Source organism: Cucurbita pepo, chromosome LG03 (genome assembly GCF_002806865.2).
Source record: "Cucurbita pepo subsp. pepo cultivar mu-cu-16 chromosome LG03, ASM280686v2, whole genome shotgun sequence".
NCBI classification, from domain to species: Eukaryota; Viridiplantae; Streptophyta; class Magnoliopsida; order Cucurbitales; family Cucurbitaceae; genus Cucurbita; species Cucurbita pepo.
In genome coordinates, this window is record NC_036640.1 from 2,448,944 (window position 1) to 2,468,199 (window position 19,256).

Genomic DNA, 19,256 nt, shown 5'->3' on the forward strand with positions numbered 1-19,256 from the left:
ATCACACAGAATTTGAAAATGTAAAAATAAATAAATAAATAAATAAATATAGCACAGTAAAAAATTCCACCTACTCTTATCTTCTATCTCAAGAGGCTGTCAATCACACACCATAAATTTTCAACGGTGCTGTTTTTTCAATCTCCAATAACAAATATTATATCATTTCACACCCTTTAAATTAAACCACTCTTTTTTTTAAAAAAAAATTTTATAACTTATTTTACACGCTTAAAAATGGTTTTAAAAACGTTTCAAACGTAAATATTTAAGCATTAATACTACAAAATAACTCGTTTAACGGTTCGTTTTATGTGTTATCTTTGTTCCGTTTTATGTGTTATTTTAAAAATTGACTAGTTGAGCTAAATACAAAACTAAGTAAATTCACGTTTTTACGGTGTTCGGGATCATAATTCAAACACACTAAAGAAACCCATCATTCCAAACTCCATCAACGACTCACCAATCCAATGCCCTTTCCATATTAAGCACCAATGGACCAACCATAAATAGCAATATAACGCTAGAGAATTAAGAAAGCAAAATAGGGCATAGAGAAATGTGGCGGTGCTCCGATCCCTTGATGGCGGTTGCTACGGTGGCCATAGCGTTCACCGTCGTCCTCAATCCGAGGTCGTTCGTCACAGCAACTCATTCAGAGAATCCCGATCGAATCACGTCGTTACCGAACCAGCCTACGACGGTGAATTTCCATCAGTATAGCGGCTACGTTACCGTAAACGAGAAGGAAGGGAGAGCTCTTTTTTATTACTTTGTTGAAGCAGAGACTAAGGCTGCTCACAAGCCACTTGTTCTTTGGTTCAATGGAGGTACTACCAAAAAAATATATTAATTTAAAGCTTTTTAATAAATAATTTCCATATTAAAAAGGTAAAATATCGCGATAAATTCAATAATATTTATTTACTACTCGACCAGAATATAATTTTCATCACTGTCCCACAGAATTTTAATTGGAAAAAAAATATTAATTTCAAAATTTTTTAATAAATAATTTCTCTTTTTAATATAATTTATATTAAAAAGGTAAAACTCGCGATAAATTCAATAATATTTATTTATTTACTACTGGACCAGAATATAATTTTCATCACCGTGCGACCGAAAATTCAAAATATATATATATATTAATTTCAAAGCTTTTTAATAAATAATTTCCCTAAAGGTAAAACATCGCGATAAATTCAATAATATTTATTTATTTACTACTGGACCAGAATATAATTTTCATCACGGTTCGACAGAACTCTAATTCAAAATATATATATATTAATTTCAAAACTTTTTAATAAATAATTTTTCTTTTTAATATAATTTATATTAAAAAGTTAAAATTTCACGATAAATTCAATAATATTTATTTATTTACTATTGGACCAGAGTACAATTTTCATCACTGTCCCACAGAACTCTGATTCGAATATTACACGAACATCTCGCGATCAAATCGAAAAATACAATAAATTATTTATTTATTTATTTATTGTTATTATTATTATTTAATTTGTGCATTGAAATTAGATACATTGGCGGGATGTTCATCACTTGGAGGTGGAGCTTTGATAGAGCATGGGCCATTTAAAGTTAATGGTGAATCCTTAATTAAAAATCATTATAGTTGGAATACAGGTCACCTCCCACTTCCCTTCTTTTCTTATTTTAAATATTATATTTTTTCCGTTAATAAATTAATTTAATTATTAGAATATTTATCCTTTTGAAAGGTCATAGGTTCAAATCTTCCTGCTCAATTTTTTTAAGCATGTTACCTCAAACAGACGAATTAGGATTTTTGTTTAAGTATCTATGTAAAGTTTTATATGCTCGTTTTCTTCAAAATTCAAGTTAAAATCATTGAATAAACGACTTATTTATAATTTTCAGCTTAAATTTTCGATTTTAAACCTATATGTATAGTAGTAAAAGCTCGTTTCTTAAAAATTCGAGTCGTCATTTATATATTAAAATAATATTAAATAGTAAAACTTTGGATATATCTTTCTAATTTATCTTTAAAATTTAAAATATACTGAATTTATAAAATAAGAAGTATTTTTAAAATTTATGATAAAAAAATTAGGAAATATAATTTTGAAAAATAAAAAAGGCGTTTAAAATTGAAAATTGGAGTTATTTATTTTTATGTCGACAGAAGCAAATATGTTATACGTAGAGTCGCCGGCGGGAGTTGGGTTCTCCTCCTACTCTAACAATACGGTTTTCTACTCCAACATAACCGACGTCGTTTCAGGTTGGTGATATTTTCATTTTTTTTTATTTAAAATGTTTATTATTAATTAATTATAAATTAAAATTGTTTATGAAAGCGGAAGATAATCTCGTGTTTCTACAACGGTGGTTCGAGAAGTTTCCTCAGTACAAGAGAAGAGATTTGTATATTGCTGGAGAGGCTTACGCTGGTATTTTTAAACAAAATTTAATTTATTATTTTATTTTAATTATTAATTATTAATTATATTTTATTTTATTTTTTATAACAGGAGGACACTATGTGCCATTACTTGCACAGCGAATTCATAATTCAAATTTAAAGATCAAACTCAAGGGGATAGCAGTGAGTTTTTATTTTTAATATTTTTAATATTTTGTTTTAGCTTTTGTATTTTAAATAAATATATATTATAAATTATTTGGTTTTTGTAATATCTCAATTTCACAAAAATATCGTTAAAATATTGATGTCGAAGATTTTTTTTTTTTTTTTTTTTAATTTATTCAACCAACAAATTTAATATAAATTAATAAGTAAATATTTGCTAGTAGATATTGTCTGATTATAGATCACCATAAGATTTGTTTGTTAGAGAGAGATCTCCACACCTTACAAAAAAATGTGGGTCAAAGCGAACATAGGCTTAAACAGTTACAAATGGTATCAGAGCTAGGTTAGCAGACAGTGTGCTAGTATGGACGTTGTTAATCCTCAACAATCCTCCCCTCGAACAAAGTACACTATATAAGCCTCCCCTTAATCAAGGCTCGACTCCTTTCTCTAGAACCCTTGAACAAAGTACACCTTTTGTTCGTCACTTTTGACTACACCTTCGAGGCCCACAATGATATGATATTGTCCACTTTGAGCTTAAGCTCTCGTGGGTTTGCTTCGGGCTTCCCAAAAGTCCTCATAACAATCGAGATAGTATTCCTTATTTATAAACCCATAATCTCCCACTAAATTATCCAATGTGTGACTCACTCTCAATAATCCTCAACAGACGCTAGCCAGGGAGTGGATTGTGAGATCCCACGTCGATTGGAGAGGAGAACTAAATATTTCTTATAAGTGTATGAAAATCTGTCATAACAGATTAATTTTTTAAAATTTTAGCCTAAGCTTGAAAAAAAATGTCAAAATAAAAGTCAAAATAAACAATATTCAGTAGGTGGACTTTAACAGTTAATTATTTATTATTATTATTTTTTAAATATAAATATAAATTTTATTAATTTATTAATTTTTTAAGTTTTAATCGTGTCCGGTACATTCGTTAATTTTAAGAAAATATGAAATTGTCGGATTAAATTTATAATTTAAAAAGTTTAAGAATTAAAAAAATAGAAATTTAAATTTATTATATAAAAATAAATAAATAAATAAATAAGTGTGGATTAACTGAAAGAAATGGAAGATTTGGGTTGACGGTTGTTGTTGAGTTGCAGATCGGAAATCCTCTTCTGGACATCCGAGTAGACGCGAATGCCCTAGACCAGTACTGGTGGTCTCACGGCCTCATCTCCGACGCTGCCTTCCACCTTCTCAATTCCGTCTGCAATGCATCTCGTCTCGTCACCGAAGGAATCACCAGTTCCCTCTCTCCCCATTGCATCTTCGTCGCCACTAACGTTTCCAAAGAGCTCTCTCCTGCTATCGACTACTTCGATGTTGCCGCCGGCGACGCTTGTCCCTCCGTCAACGCCTCCGAGTTCGCCGATCTCGATCGCAACGATCCTCTGCGGTTCACTCTGTTCCGCGACTTCTTACATGTTCAGGTGAGTTGATTCTTCTCGCGATTTAGGGCTTTTTTCTTTGTTTTTTTTTTTTGTTTTTCTCTGGCTGTGTGATCTGGAATTTTTGTTCTGTTCGATGTTTTGTGTAGAGTACACGGGAAGATCGAGATCCGTGTGTGGGAGAATTTGTAGCGAAGTATTTGAATCGAAAGGATGTGCAGAAAGCTCTTCATGCGAAGGTCGTTGGATTTTCGGAATGGAGACGCTGCCGATTGAGGAAGTAAGGCTGCGATAAACCTTTTTTCTTTCTTTTGTCTAGATTTTCTTCTGAGATAATTGAGTTTGATTTTTTATCTTGATTTTTGTTTCGTTAGAGAGTGGAAATATGATCTGAGGAACAGATTGGTGCCAACGATCGATATCGTTGGCGCGCTCGTGAAGTCCAAAATTCGAGTACTAGTCTATAGGTACGCTAAATTCTACTTGCTCTATATACCTTCTTCAAATTCTCATTTTTGATTTCTTTACCAAAATCTTCCAATGTGAATGTTAATCGCAACATTTCTAAAAATGTAACCGTAAATTTGCATTAAATAATTTCAATCGTAACATTTGATCCACAATACTAATTAGGCACGAACATTTTTTACTGAAATGTGGCAGTGGAGATCAAGATTCAGCTTTACCATTTACTGGGACTAGGACATTGGTGGATTCACTAGCCAAGTCATTGGATCTGTACCCAACTGAGCGTTACAGAGCCTGGTTTGCTGATAAAAAGGTCACTCACTTTTTCACTCATCCCAACAAATGCTCATCCAAAATTCTAACATTTTCTCCTTTTGCCTTTTTCATTGTCTCGTCTATGTTATTTTTCACTTTTCCTAACAACCCATTCTGTGTTCTTAATCAAATTAAATTAACAAAAAGTGTGCGGTAACCATATATGTATATACTTTAGCTTTGAAAATTTCTTTGAATCCTATAAACTGTTTTTTTTTTATGAGAAGCAAACTTGCATACATATTGGTTAAGTAGTAGGTCCTATTAATTCTTTATAATGTTCATTTACTTTGGATTTAATATAATATATAAGTGATTCTAGGACTATTTGTTTAATTAGTTACTGGAAATAAAGTTATAATCCATTAGTGCATGCAAGTATAATCTGTTCTTCTTTTCTGAAATAGAAATTTTAGAACAAATGACATTAAATTTGGTGATTTTGTTTGATGAATTAACAAATCAAGTCGTGTTATAATTTACTAATGTGTGCAAGTATGATCTGTTTTTCTTATCTGAAACAGAAATTTTAAAACAAGTGACATTAAATTTGGTGATTTTGTTTGATAAATTAACAAAGCACGTTGTGTTATAGTAAAAGCATGTCGTGTTATAATTCACTAGTGTATGCAAGTATGTTGTGTTCTTCTTTTCTGAAATAGAAATTTTAGATCAAATAACATTAAATGTGGTGATTTTGTTTGATGAATTAGGTTGGGGGCTGGACTCAAGTCTATGGGAAGTTCTTATCCTTTGCCATTGTGAGAGGTGCATCTCAAAGAACAGCACAAACTCAGCCCAAGAGATCTCTACTACTTTTCAAGTCGTTTTTGGCTGGAAAACCGCTGCCGGAAGCCTGATCAGGTATTTAGAAGGAAAGAAAAAATAAATAAAATGAATGAAATGAATAGAAAACTGTCTTTTTTATGCTTCTTTTAGGGTGTGGGATCTGTCATCCCCACCTCCAATTACTCAGAAAAGCTTGGACAATTGAAGCTCTAATAAATTAACAATGGCTGTAAACAGAGATCATCTATACATGACTTCTGCTGTGTAACTTTTTTTCCCTTAAGTTATTTTGTATCAATGGTGATTTCAAGATATTATTAGCTTGAAGGAGACCTGGTCGAAAGTTTCACAGTTTTTCAAAATTTAAGGTTTGTTAAAAGTTACTGGGAGTGTTTGTTAAAAGTTAAAATCCAATTTTTTTTTTTTTTTTTTTTTTTTTCCATTTTCAAAAACATTTCAAAATCAATTCAAGATTTAATTTTGCATATTTAAATGTAATTTTTATAGAGTCAAAATTACCTTTATAAAAGACATGTTTCAAAATAATTTTAAACTTGATAAAAACGGTTTTAGAGATCGATGTTGACGATTGAAGTAATAATAATAAGAGTTGCTTTAGATTTAATGACTTAAATGGCCAACAAATCGTTACGTTATAGATGCCCAACACGACAAGTAATTTTGACCATTTCAAAATCGTTACATTCGAGCGTAAAACATTTTTGGCATCATTATCTCAACCCAAATGTCTTATTCAACACAAATAAAAGAAGGGAAAGATGAAGCAACAGAGGAGGCAAGAAGAGAGAGGAATAGTTTATTTTAAATAAGAGTGAGTTGTCTACTGAATAATAAGAAAACAGAGCAACAGATTACAAAACTATGGCACTGCTGTGTTAAACAACTTGTAATTTTCATGGCCTCACCAAGTTATATTACAGACCAATATCATCCCTGTTATTGCTATCCAAATAAGTCTATTTCCCTACTCTATCCAGCCAGATATAAAGCCAAAGCGTCTTCANGAAATGAATAGAAAACTGTCTTTTTTATGCTTCTTTTAGGGTGTGGGATCTGTCATCCCCACCTCCAATTACTCAGAAAAGCTTGGACAATTGAAGCTCTAATAAATTAACAATGGCTGTAAACAGAGATCATCTATACATGACTTCTGCTGTGTAACTTTTTTTCNATTTTTTTTTTTTAATTTTTATTTGTTAGTTTAATTTTCCTTTACTTTGTAGTTTTTTAGATTTGATTCTTTTATCTATTTGCGTGAGTGTTCACTTTCAATTAATTAGGTTAAAATAATTAGTATTNCATTTCAAAATCAATTCAAGATTTAATTTTGCATATTTAAATGTAATTTTTATAGAGTCAAAATTACCTTTATAAAAGACATGTTTCAAAATAATTTTAAACTTGATAAAAACGGTTTTAGAGATCGATGTTGACGATTGAAGTAATAATAATAAGAGTTGCTTTAGATTTAATGACTTAAATGGCCAACAAATCGTTACGTTATAGATGCCCAACACGACAAGTAATTTTGACCATTTCAAAATCGTTACATTCGAGCGTAAAACATTTTTGGCATCATTATCTCAACCCAAATGTCTTATTCAACACAAATAAAAGAAGGGAAAGATGAAGCAACAGAGGAGGCAAGAAGAGAGAGGAATAGTTTATTTTAAATAAGAGTGAGTTGTCTACTGAATAATAAGAAAACAGAGCAACAGATTACAAAACTATGGCACTGCTGTGTTAAACAACTTGTAATTTTCATGGCCTCACCAAGTTATATTACAGACCAATATCATCCCTGTTATTGCTATCCAAATAAGTCTATTTCCCTACTCTATCCAGCCAGATATAAAGCCAAAGCGTCTTCAAAGCTGAATCTCTAACATGTCAACTAAAAATCTTCTAAGCAGTACTACAGTACTCTAACCAGCTTCCAAACATAGGGGGACAAGAGCTGCTTACCTTGCCACAGTAAAATTTTCGAGGTAACCGAGACTCCACCGAGCTTTCCAATTTTTGATAGCATTACATTAGAAAAGCCTAATGTATGCCATCAGCATGGACCAACCTCAGCTGCAACATGCTCTTTTAGATTGTTTGCAGGAGAAGACATACTAAAACTTCTACAGACCAAAAAGAAATCTACTAATTTACATGATAATACAAATTCTGAAATGAACTCTCATTTGACACATTAAAGCTATTAACCCTTGAGTGAAGATTTGGCCCAAGTAAATTCTACCTGGTAACTTACTGCCTTGGTACGGGTGGCGGCGTCGACTGCTGGCCTTGCCCATAAAAACCTATACCTGGTGGCCGATAAAATCCTGCTGAAGTAGGCAGTGACAGCTGAGGCTGCTGCTGCTGCTGCTGCTGCTGAGGCGGCTGAGACATTGGCCTGCTCAAACCCATTGCAATATGAGGAGGCAAAGGAGGTGGAGGTGGTAGAGAATATGCTCCAAAACTATACGGTGATACCCCCATTAATCCACCAGACTGCGCATATTGATTCACTGGTGGAGTTGAGGACAAAGATGGTGGTGCTGGTGGAGGTGGTGGAGCAAATGAAGCTTGACACGGGTTCGCCTGGGATACAGGTTGCCCGTTTGCTGATTGTGCAAGAGGCACACTTGTCAATTGTTGTTGTTGCATAGGTGTAATGAATGATGCGCCAATACCATCTGAACCGCTGACATCGGATATAGGCATTGGCTTCTCAAGTTTCTGTCGTTTCTCAGAGGGGAATATGGACAATGAAGCAAACCCAGATGATTTTAGGCTACCATTCATGGAAGCAGCTTCTTCTGCAACAAGGGATGAAAGAACAGAGGTAAGCATCTGTGCCGAAGATGTAGAAGCAGCCAACTTCGCAGCAACAGCAGCAGCAGCTGCTCTCTTCGTTTCATCTTCACTGGTTTTAGGACCAGCAAAAGAAGCCATAGCCTGGACAGGAGAAGCGATTGCGTTCTGTTGGACAGAAGGTAACTTAGTATCAATCACATGGGTTGTTTCTGTCGGTACATTAATGGTAGTAGCTGAAGGACCAGGAACTGGAGTCGAAGTAGATCTCTTCCGAACATTACTTGCTAGCTCAATTTGAGATCGAGCAATCTGCAGAGTCATAAGCAATNCGTTTCTGTCGGTACATTAATGGTAGTAGCTGAAGGACCAGGAACTTGAGTCGAAGTAGATCTCTTCCGAACATTACTTGCTAGCTCAATTTGAGATCGAGCAATCTGCAGAGTCATAAGCAATAATTTCCAATATACATAAGCAAACTGAAATTAGAAAATGCCGAACTCTAAAGCTAATTGTTTTACGTTCCCCAAAATACGTGATATATTTCATATTAGATCTCTGTCCATGTGAATGGTAGAAAACATTCAACAAGTTGACAGAGATGGATACAGTCAAACTTACATCAAGCTTAAAAAGACCCCTAAAATAAAATGTGTCCACATAACTATACACTTCAACAAGTTCATTCAGTTTGATCTTTCTCCTATACGTACTTGCTACAGTAAAATTTTATTGTGATCACTTGCTCAAGGGTGTCTATGTCCACCACCACCTTGTGTCTACAATGAAAGAATTATATTAATCTGGTACTCTGATTTAAATGTTTCAAGGCGTACAAAAGTTAAACGTTTTGACATCCAAATGTCTTGAACCATCTTTCAACGTTCCAAGGTATTAAGGACATATCAACCCACCTTCCAACTAACTTTAGGCCAACAGGTGATCCCAAACCTAGACTCTTGCTACTTCAGAAAAGAAAATATAAAGACAGGTTTATCTTACCTGCAACTGATTGCGAACTAGTTCCAGCTTTGATTCCTGTAATTTTTCCCAGAGAAATCAACTTCACAAAGTAAGTATCTCAAAAATATCGAGGAAGCTTGCAATCAGGATAAATAATTGGAGGAAATAAAAAAGATGAAGGAAAGTTACTTGGTCCAGAAGCGCTTCTACAAGCAAGGAAACCAAAGAAGCCCTAGTTGCCTCAACACTTTCGAGTTGCCTAATACATCGTTGAATTACATTTTCCTGCTCTTGAAGGTCGTCAAGCAATGCAGACCTTGGTTGAGTTCCTATTTTGGAAGGAAAGTACAGGGAGTGTTTCTCTTNCAATTCTCAATTTAGTTTGATCTGATATCCTATACAGCAAAGTCCAACACTACCAATCACGTTACAAGGCAAAAAGTAAAAANTTATAATACGTTTCAAGGAATAAGGACTCACGACACAAGCATAAAAATATAGCAGTAGGAATTCTATATGCCAGAAAAAAATAAGCCCGAGAATATAATGACCACTGCATTACAATCTATAGAGAGAAGTGCATTAGTTGTTTAAAAATAAGATACGTATGAAATAAAATTAGGGTTTCGAAGCAATAAAAATATGGGAAGATGTCCCGTTCATTTGGTCGATGTTCCAACACTCAATTTGGATTGGAGATTTCTCTCATTCATTCTCAGCATGCTCACTAAGGCTACAAAGGTTGAATCTTTGCATCCTTCCATGAAGATTCAGCCACCTGATGGTAAGTGACTCCACTATAAAGCATCTCCTTAAGTGGCTGTGTCCTTTACAAATTCGTTCAGCTGGGGAAGAATTTAGATATGAAGGCCTTGTGTGAAGAGTCCAGATGGCTGAATTCACTGAAAAATACCAGAGGAGTCATGATTCCAAACTAGAAAGTCAGGAGTCAGGAGTCCTTTACACAATAATGAATGTGGTGGAGGATTTCAATCTGCTAGAACTGGGGAGCTATAATGTTATTAGGGGCATGAGAAGGCAGAGATCTTTTTAAAACAAGAAATATAATTTTTTATCGAACATATGAAAAGAGACGGATGTTTCAAAGATATGAACTCCAAGAAGAGTGAAAGAAAGTAAGGAACAAAACTATAAAACATAAATGAACCAACCAACAAAGAAGTAGCGAGCTAACAAACAACAAAGTCCGTCAAAGACCCTGTATTGACAAACAGAAGATGGGGCGAGCTGACGGACAGTGAAGGACGTAAGATGACAAATGATGGCCTACACAGGAGACATGACGCAAACAGCCTGATTGCAGGTCAAAATGTTGCAGGTAATGAGTCGAAAGGACAGGTCGTGGTAAGGTGGTATGAAGCAGTATACCTACCTAGGCATGGCTCTTAAATCTGTACCCTCGAGTTACCTAGCGCCTATGATGCATCTTAAAACACTGATATTAAGTACATAGATCTATGTACAGCACAAATTCTCAATTTAGTTTGATCTGATATCCTATACAGCGAAGTCCAACACTACCAATCACGTTACAAGGCAAAAAGTAAAAAAATAAAAATAAATAACAAAGAAAAGCCCATCACCAAAATATTCAATTCCCATGAATAAAGAGATTTTTTTAACCATAGATAACTTCTCAATGATATAATGAAAAAGTATAAATTGAACCTATCATAAATATTTTTAATAGCACACTCTTTATAAGCTAAAATACTTGATTATTTTGTTCTATCGAAAGTCTATAGAGCATGACTAGCACCTTTTACAAAAGACCACCTTTATAATGCAAAGCTTGGCTTACTTGACAACATCTTGAACTAAAATTGCATGAGATGACTAAAGTAGATGAGGTCATACCTTGAGCTAAGGAAGCATTCAAGTCTTCCTCAATTTGATTCAGATGATGAGTAGCAGAACTACAGTCGTTCAGAGCAGCATCCTCATTCAGATGTTCATCAAGTACAGATTGAAATGCAGTAAGAATCCTCTCTGGAACACCTCCAACAGCCAGTTTCTAGAGTAAACCAATAAAGATATAGGGGTCATAACACAAGAAATAAAATGGAAACTGCAATATTCCGCTGCTACCACAGCCAAGCTCTTACAATTCTCACAGAGTGGGCATCCCTCTTCACTATTTTTTTAGGATTTGAACTCTTGCCATTGCTGCTGGGTAATGGAGTTGGAGGTGGATATTTACCAAGCATTTCATCCTTAAGATTCTGACCCCGAGAACCAAAAACCTTCCTTTCTTCCCAAATGTTGACCTTAACAAACCAACTCCCATGAAGGGAAACAAGGCATAAAAAAATGAGTGAGACAAATGAAATCCCAACTAAAGAAATAACACCAAAGATACTGTCAGAAGAAAAAATGGGAAGGGAGGAGCTGCATCTTACTATTACAATGTAAATCAACATTACAGGGCTTGCGGATTTCAAGCAGCAAATAAAAACAAAAAATGCACGAGAGGATAATTTAGAAGGAAATGTCGATCAATCAATCTGTCACCAAAAAAAAAAAAAAAAGATAACCTTTCATTTGCTTTATCAAACTATAACACGCTTTCTCATAAAATATTGAAACGTGTAACACGTCAAACTCTCAGCAACATGCAACCAGTATTTAACAAAGCAAATTGAAATGACGCTGTCATGTCATGCACGGCACTAACATTTGTAGAGAGACAAATTTTCTGGAATAAGAAACATACTTTTCATTGATAAATAAAAAAGAACACAAGAATTCAAGCATACAAACTCCAATAGGGAGTGATAGAAGATTTTTTTGAAAAAAAAAAAAAAAACAGAACAAAATAGCCATCCGAATAGGGAAAAATGCTCTTCAAACCCAAGGCACCGACCACTGATTCCTGAACAACCAAGAACAAAACTCAAAATCTCTGCAAGAATTAGCGTAAAACAAGATCCAGACGGAAAAGTTACCTCCAAACACCACCAACGTGAAAGAAGAGAAACATGAGAATCCATGAAGATCCTCGATGGCTAACACAAACTCTTAGGCTTAATTTCATAGAGAGTGATGCTTAATTTCATAGAGGCGACACAAACGATCACCTTCTCTAATTGTTCAACTTTTCTTTTTCATTTTTTTAAAATTTTGTTCTTTTAATTTTTTTGATTAAGAGGAGGAATCAAAGTTCATAAGTAAAGAATTAAAGAAAGGAAGAATCCAGGCAGAAGAATTGAAGAAAAAGAAGAAGAAATAGAATAAAAGGTGGAATCTCTCTTTTTGTTCGGCCATTTATCAACGGTTTATACCAAACAAGAAGAAAAGGAAGAAGGTTTGAAAAATTCAGAAGTGAAGAAGAAAAGTCGATGAAAATGCTATTCATTTTTACATTCCTAGAAGAATCGAATGGTCGGCTGCCACGAATAAAGAAATGTTAGCTGCACGCTAGCCAAACTACCAATTGGCAATATATTTCCTCTATAATAAATATGTCTCAAACCATGAGACCCCTATCTTTTTACCTTTTAAGTATCTTTTCTTTTTCTCGACATTATTTGAGTTAATTTCTTTTTAATCAGGAATTATTTTGTTAATATTTTAACATTTTAAAAATCAAGTATTTTCTTATCTGTAATAATATTTTATTTATTATTTTATTAAGTGTGCCTTCCTCCAATCAGGTGTGTTTTTTTGTCACCTCTCGCCTTGAGGCAATTAAAAAGTTTATCACCTAGGAGTGCACCTTGTACTTTGAAAACACTGCTCAAATCCAATCCATGACCTGCCACATGAACTTGACTTTCCNAGGTGTTACTCTTCTATCCATGACCTGCCACATGAACTTAACTTTCCTGAGAATTTTCACCTTTCACAGGGAGAAAAAGACAAACCATTAGAAGGGGATGGGCTTACCATACAGTTANTGACCTGCCACATGAACTTGACTTTCCTGAGAATTTTCACCTTTCACAGGGAGGAAAAGACAAACCATTAGAAGGGGATGGGCTTACCATACAGTTATAGAAGGAACTATAAGAAAAGTCTTTAAGACAAAGATCTCTTTCCCCACGAATAAAGAAAACTTAAATAAATGGGGAAACAAACAGCAAATGAGTCTACCCTCCAATCATTTATTCTCTCAAAAGTCGATATTCCTCACATCACCCAATTTACAAAGGTAGGGGAGCTTAGGAGAAACATCTTTCCAAGAGTTTCTGGAAGTACCTTTAACCTTGCCCAAGGTCCACTTAAACGAGTGAGTACCATGCTTGCGTTGACTTCGTGCCATAAGGTGTTAGATTCATGATGGAAACACAACCATTAAGCCTACAAGACCTTGTTTTGTGCCCATAAATTACCTATGCCTGATGCCCCAAGGTCCACAACTTCTTCACCACCTTCCACCAGACATGATGGGAACCTTTCCCCTCATCAACTTCTTCCCGTAAAAATATACCTATAAGCTTCTCCAAAGTCTTATTACAAGGCCTCTAAATAGGGACATAAAGTAGACCAGAATATTACTCGAGACTGACTATACAAAGGTGAACCAATCACCTTCCGAAAGAAAACTTGGCAGGCTTCTTTCAACTCTTTCATGCTACTAGGTCCCAAAACAAAAGACATCTAGGATTATGGCCAAGAGAGGACCAAAATAGGAAGAAGGAAAGTCTCCCACCTCATGCTTCACTAAAGCAGCCTACCCACTCAACTTGATAAGGTCACAATTTAGACCTAAAATCCAACACTTGCTTCTACTAATCTTCAAACAAGAGATAATCTCACAGAACGTTAAAACTACCCTGCCTCAACCCGGGAAGGAATGGGATCTCTTCAAATGTTTTAATTATCAAAGAATATAGACAACAATTGGATAATGTTCTAGCTCAAGCTTCTTGTCTAAAATAGGAAAAAGAATCCTCCAGCTGCCATGTGGACAGAAATCTACACAACCTAAATCAAATATGATTCTCCCTGACACAAGATTAGACTAGCTAAGTTCAAGAGCTTGCGAATGTATGTATATCTGAACTAAAATTAGCTTATGAATTCAAAATAAGGGATCTCTTATGGATCTTGTAAATATAAAATCCTCCCAAAGACTTACTAAGATATCACATACCTACTGAAATTTCCAATATCAACTAGTGTATAGTATCATCACTAAGGCTGATTAGGATGATACAAACCTACTAAATTATCCACTATCAACAAGTGTCACATGATCAATTTACTTGGAACATCTACTGGTATAAGAAAGAGAATTGGAAATCAAATCTTATGTCAATCAACTTCAAGTGACAAATTTTTCTTTGGTCTTACATAAACAAGAATATAAGATATGAAATAAAAAGAATGCCGGAGGCTTACCATCTCAAATTTTCTCTAAAATACTTACGACAACGATAGAATTAATAAAACCATAACCAATAAATTATAAGCTTTTTGAACGACAAGTTTTTGTATGAAACCTCAGCTCATTTTCCTTTCCTCTCTCACTAATAGCTATATTTGTCATAAGATCAAATCAAGAAAATTCATCTATCCCTTACAAGATTCATAGTTCCTAAATTCCTTATTTATTGTAAAAGAACAATTATCATTATAATTTGTTAAAAATAAAATAAGAATAAAAAAAAACTAAACTAAACTTAGGTCTAGGAATGGGAGGACAAAAGGGGAAGGAAAAAGGCCCACATATTACGCTTCAAACTGAAGTATTAGACCCACATATCTAGAATTTACTGGATCATTCCTAACTAATATACAAGCTTTAAGAATTACATCAATGGTGCACCCACAGTACTCACAAAACACCATAATCAAAAGACTGCTTAAGTAGAAATGAGAGTTTTATTACCAATGCCAGTCTATGAGAAGCCTTACTAGAAATGTGATACAAACTTGTCGAGCTGGATGAATTGAATCCATCCTCCTTTTTCCGTTTTTCTTCTTCACCTTTTCCTCTTTTATTTTATTTATTATTATTATTATTATTTTTTTTTTATGAAGAAGTAAAGGAGGAGAAGAATTTAAAAGTCAGATACCCACGATGCAAAATTTTATACTTTTGAGCAACATATTCCCAGAGTCAACTAGCATGCCAGATATAAAAAGCCAAAAAGATTTAATGCCACCATTTTTTTTCTACACAATTATAAAGAGGAGGACATACAAGTCTAGCAGCTGCTTTCTTTCCATTTTCATCGCCTTGATCGTAGACATACTTGAGAGCACCAGGAAGAACTTTCCAGAATTCATTCACAAATTCACTTCCCTTGCGCCTGCTGTTTTGCAAAATGTCATTTGCCAAATACAGAAATGAAACACGCTGCTCTTGCTGAGATGAGTTGAATAATTTATCCCAAGTTTCAACAATCTGCTTGGCCCTTTTCCGGTGGGAAATGCACCATCTTGATAAAGCTAATTCGATATCAACGATAAACAAATTCATAACAATTGCACCCAATTAACAGAAATTACTTAAGTATAAAACATTCTCCCAAGAGCATACAGTATAAGAACCGCTCCTCATTTAGTATGTGCCCAACAAAAATAAAATATAAAAAAAAGTCTTCAAAGAGGGCTCCATCTAAACACAAGAACTATCCCATCCGAAATGTCTTTTAACCCAGTAAATTTATTGCCAAAAAAAGAAAAGGAATAAAAGGCAACAACTACTCAATCCGAAGTTGCCAGACAAGCCAATGAAAATGAGCGACCATAAGAGGCATAAATCATCGAGTGTATTTAGAAGTCATGCAATGCAAAAAATAAAAAAAAATAAAAAAAATAATCTCAAACACAAAATCATCAGCCTATCTAGGCTTAAAAAACGAAGTCCCCCCTTCTCCTTCGCCTCCTCCTATCATGAAGAACTTTATCTGCAATGAGAATAAATACTATAAATTGCCTTTTCTTCATGGGGAACTCTGATTGCGAAAGATTGTTTTATAAAAAGATCCCTGATATTGTAGCTCAAACCTTTATAACTATATATGGTGTAGCCTAAGAAATAAAAGGAGAGTTTTCTCCCAAAATTAAACCAAGTATCTTTACTACAATCAAGTAATAGAATAAACCAGAGGGAGATTCTCAATTTATAAAGAATTGACACAAAAAGATGGTAAAAAGGGATTAACCAAAAAATTACCCAAGATTAACATAATCCTACAACATCAGGTTTTATATTTTATGATTTATTTTGGATCTTATGCCTCACCCCAAACAAAAGTAAAGTAAGGAAAAAGAATAAACTCACCCTGTGGTGTTGTTATCAAAGAGTTAGCCAGCTTGCAATTTTCTCTTTGGCCAATGCAACCACTCACAGTTAGCCCTATTTTGGAATAACCACCGCTTGATCCTTTTTTGTTATTTCTTGTAAATTGATTGAACTTCTTAGGTATCTTTTTTGTTATCTAATCAATTCCTCCTACGAATTGGGAACCCTACTGGGAAAAGAGAAAATTTAGTATAGATACATGACAAAACTGTTTTGGCCGACATAATTCAGCCTCTTCTTGACAAAGTAAAGTTTTTCCTACGATCCAAATTTCTATCAATTTTATCCACAACTNTGCCTCTTCTTGACAAAGTAAGGTTTTTCCTACGATCCAAATTTCTATCAATTTTATCCACAACTGGCAGCCAAAAAGAAGACTTTTTTTGGATTACCACCAAGGGACATCCCCAGATACTCAAATGGCCAAACGCCAGCAGCATAAACCCACTCTAGCGCCAAGAGACATTACGAGAGATTAATCTTCAAATTGGACATCACCTCAAATCCAAGTACCACATTCTTCAAGTTATTAAGCATAGAATAGTCAAGGGTAGAGAAAAGCAACGTGTCGTCAGGACAGACAGGAAAGGAGCAAGCGGATGGCCTTGCCTTAACTCCCTAGTAGCACAAATATGACCGCTCAGTCGACCATTAATCAATAAAGAGAAAAGGTACTGGTAACACAAGCTTTAATCCAACCAATCCAACAAGTTCCAATGCCTTTTTGCTTTAGCGCCTCAAGTAGACAATCTCAATCAACCATANAATAAAAGGAGAGTTTTCTCCCAAAATTAAACCAAGTATCTTTACTACAATCAAGTAATAGAATAAAACAGAGGGAGATTCTCAATTTATAAAGAATTGACTCAAAAAGATGGTAAAAAGGGATTAACCAAAAAATTACCCAAGATTAACATAATCCTACAACATCAGGTTTTATATTTTATGATTTATTTTGGATCTTATGCCTCACCCCAAACAAAAGTAAAGTAAGGAAAAAGAATAAACTCACCCTGTGGTGTTGTTATCAAAGAGTTAGCCAGCTTGCAATTTTCTCTTTGGCCAATGCAACCACTCACAGTTAGCCCTATTTTGGAATAACCACCGCTTGATCCTTTTTTGTTATTTCTTGTAAATTGATTGAACTTCTTAGGTATCTTTTTTGTTATCTAATCAATTCCTCCTACGAATTGGGAACCCTACTGGGAAAAGAGAAAATTTAGTATAGATACATGACAAAACTGTTTTGGCCGACATAATTCAGCCTCTTCTTGACAAAGTAAAGTTTTTCCTACGATCCAAATTTCTATCAATTTTATCCACAACTGGCAGCCAAAAAGAAGACTTTTTTTGGATTACCACCAAGGGACATCCCCAGATACTCAAATGGCCAAACGCCAGCAGCATAAACCCACTCTAGCGCCAAGAGACATTACGAGAGATTAATCTTCAAATTGGACATCACCTCAAATCCAAGTACCACATTCTTCAAGTTATTAAGCATAGAATAGTCAAGGGTAGAGAAAAGCAACGTGTCGTCAGGACAGACAGGAAAGGAGCAAGCGGATGGCCTTGCCTTAACTCCCTAGTAGCACAAATATGACCGCTCAGTCGACCATTAATCAATAAAGAGAAAAGGTACTGGTAACACAAGCTTTAATCCAACCAATCCAACAAGTTCCAATGCCTTTTTGCTTTAGCGCCTCAAGTAGACAATCTCAATCAACCATATTGTAAGTCATCTCAAAATCAATTTTGAAGACCCACTCATCCTTCTTGTTAATGAAAAAATCATCAAGTAATTCATTGGCAACCAAAATTGGGTCGAGAATTTTCCAACATGCAATCAAGGCCAATAGGCTACCATTAATAGTTTCATGGAGAACCTTCTTAAGTCTCTTAGCTAAGACTTTAGCTATAAGCTTATATAGAATGGTGATCAAATTTATTGGTCTGAAATCAACAACTTTGGTAACACGAGCTTTATTTGGTAACATGAGTTTTATTGGAAACATGGCACATATAGGTTTCATTGATACAACTGTTCCGAATGTTGCTTTCAGAAAGTCATGGAACACCCTAAGCACCTCATCTTTAATGATGTTCCATACCTTGTAAAAGGTAAATTGGACCTAAGTCGTGGGTGTTATCGCCGGCTTTCTTGAGGTTAGGAGCCCATGCCAAATCCTGATCCACGTCATTAAAGCAATAAAGAAACCTAAAATGTAAGTTGGAACCAACTCTGGACAACAATGCTGACTTGTTAAGGTTTTACTAAGCTACCTTCCAAGGTCCTGAGTTCAAGCCCTCAAGTTGATAACAGCTTGAAACCCCTTGCCTCTTGAAGCTAACCTTGAGGCCTCCAAGCCTCCCAAGGATCAGAGGGGACAGACCTTGAGCAAGGAGTGGGACCTCAATACCTAGATTAAAATAAATTAAATTTAATAAAAATTTCAAGTTTTAATAGAAAATCACAACACTCGTAGCATATCCAGTTTCTTCCAATACCGTAAGTGGCACAACGTGAATTCGTACATTCATAACTAGTAAATGACAAAAGTCGCTACTTTGTTTCTCCTTTCTTTTCTTTTCTTTTTGCTTTTGACGTCCATGACTATAAACACACACA

The 19,256-nt window shown here is 34.7% G+C and overlaps 2 protein-coding genes and 1 long non-coding RNA gene across 3 annotated transcripts in view; 2 read left to right on the top strand and 1 right to left on the bottom strand.

Moving 5' to 3' along the window:
• The first annotated feature begins 562 nt into the window (after window positions 1-562).
• LOC111790091 (serine carboxypeptidase-like 45) lies at window positions 563-5,846 on the top strand. Its single transcript, XM_023670893.1, has 10 exons — window positions 563-833; window positions 1,546-1,653; window positions 2,177-2,275; window positions 2,352-2,444; window positions 2,526-2,599; window positions 3,706-4,035; window positions 4,143-4,273; window positions 4,368-4,460; window positions 4,657-4,774; window positions 5,490-5,846. Exons 1-10 carry the CDS (start codon window positions 563-565, stop codon window positions 5,634-5,636), a joined length of 1,464 nt encoding a protein of 487 aa, XP_023526661.1. The 3' UTR covers window positions 5,637-5,846.
• A 1,457-nt stretch (window positions 5,847-7,303) lies between these two features.
• The window catches only part of LOC111790090 (UPF0400 protein C337.03-like), a gene marked incomplete in the record, with an annotated part of 12,967 nt that continues 1,014 nt past the window's right edge, over window positions 7,304-19,256 (bottom strand). The window contains 7 exon segments of the mRNA XM_023670892.1: window positions 7,304-8,595; window positions 8,721-8,825; window positions 9,391-9,426; window positions 9,541-9,680; window positions 11,230-11,386; window positions 11,478-11,639; window positions 15,521-15,768. Coding sequence (XP_023526660.1) covers window positions 7,840-8,595; window positions 8,721-8,825; window positions 9,391-9,426; window positions 9,541-9,680; window positions 11,230-11,386; window positions 11,478-11,639; window positions 15,521-15,768 — 1,604 coding nt within the window.
• LOC111790092 lies at window positions 17,400-19,256 on the top strand. The gene is made up of 2 exons (XR_002814441.1): window positions 17,400-18,617; window positions 18,654-19,256. It is a non-coding gene; the product is annotated as an uncharacterized LOC111790092 (long non-coding RNA).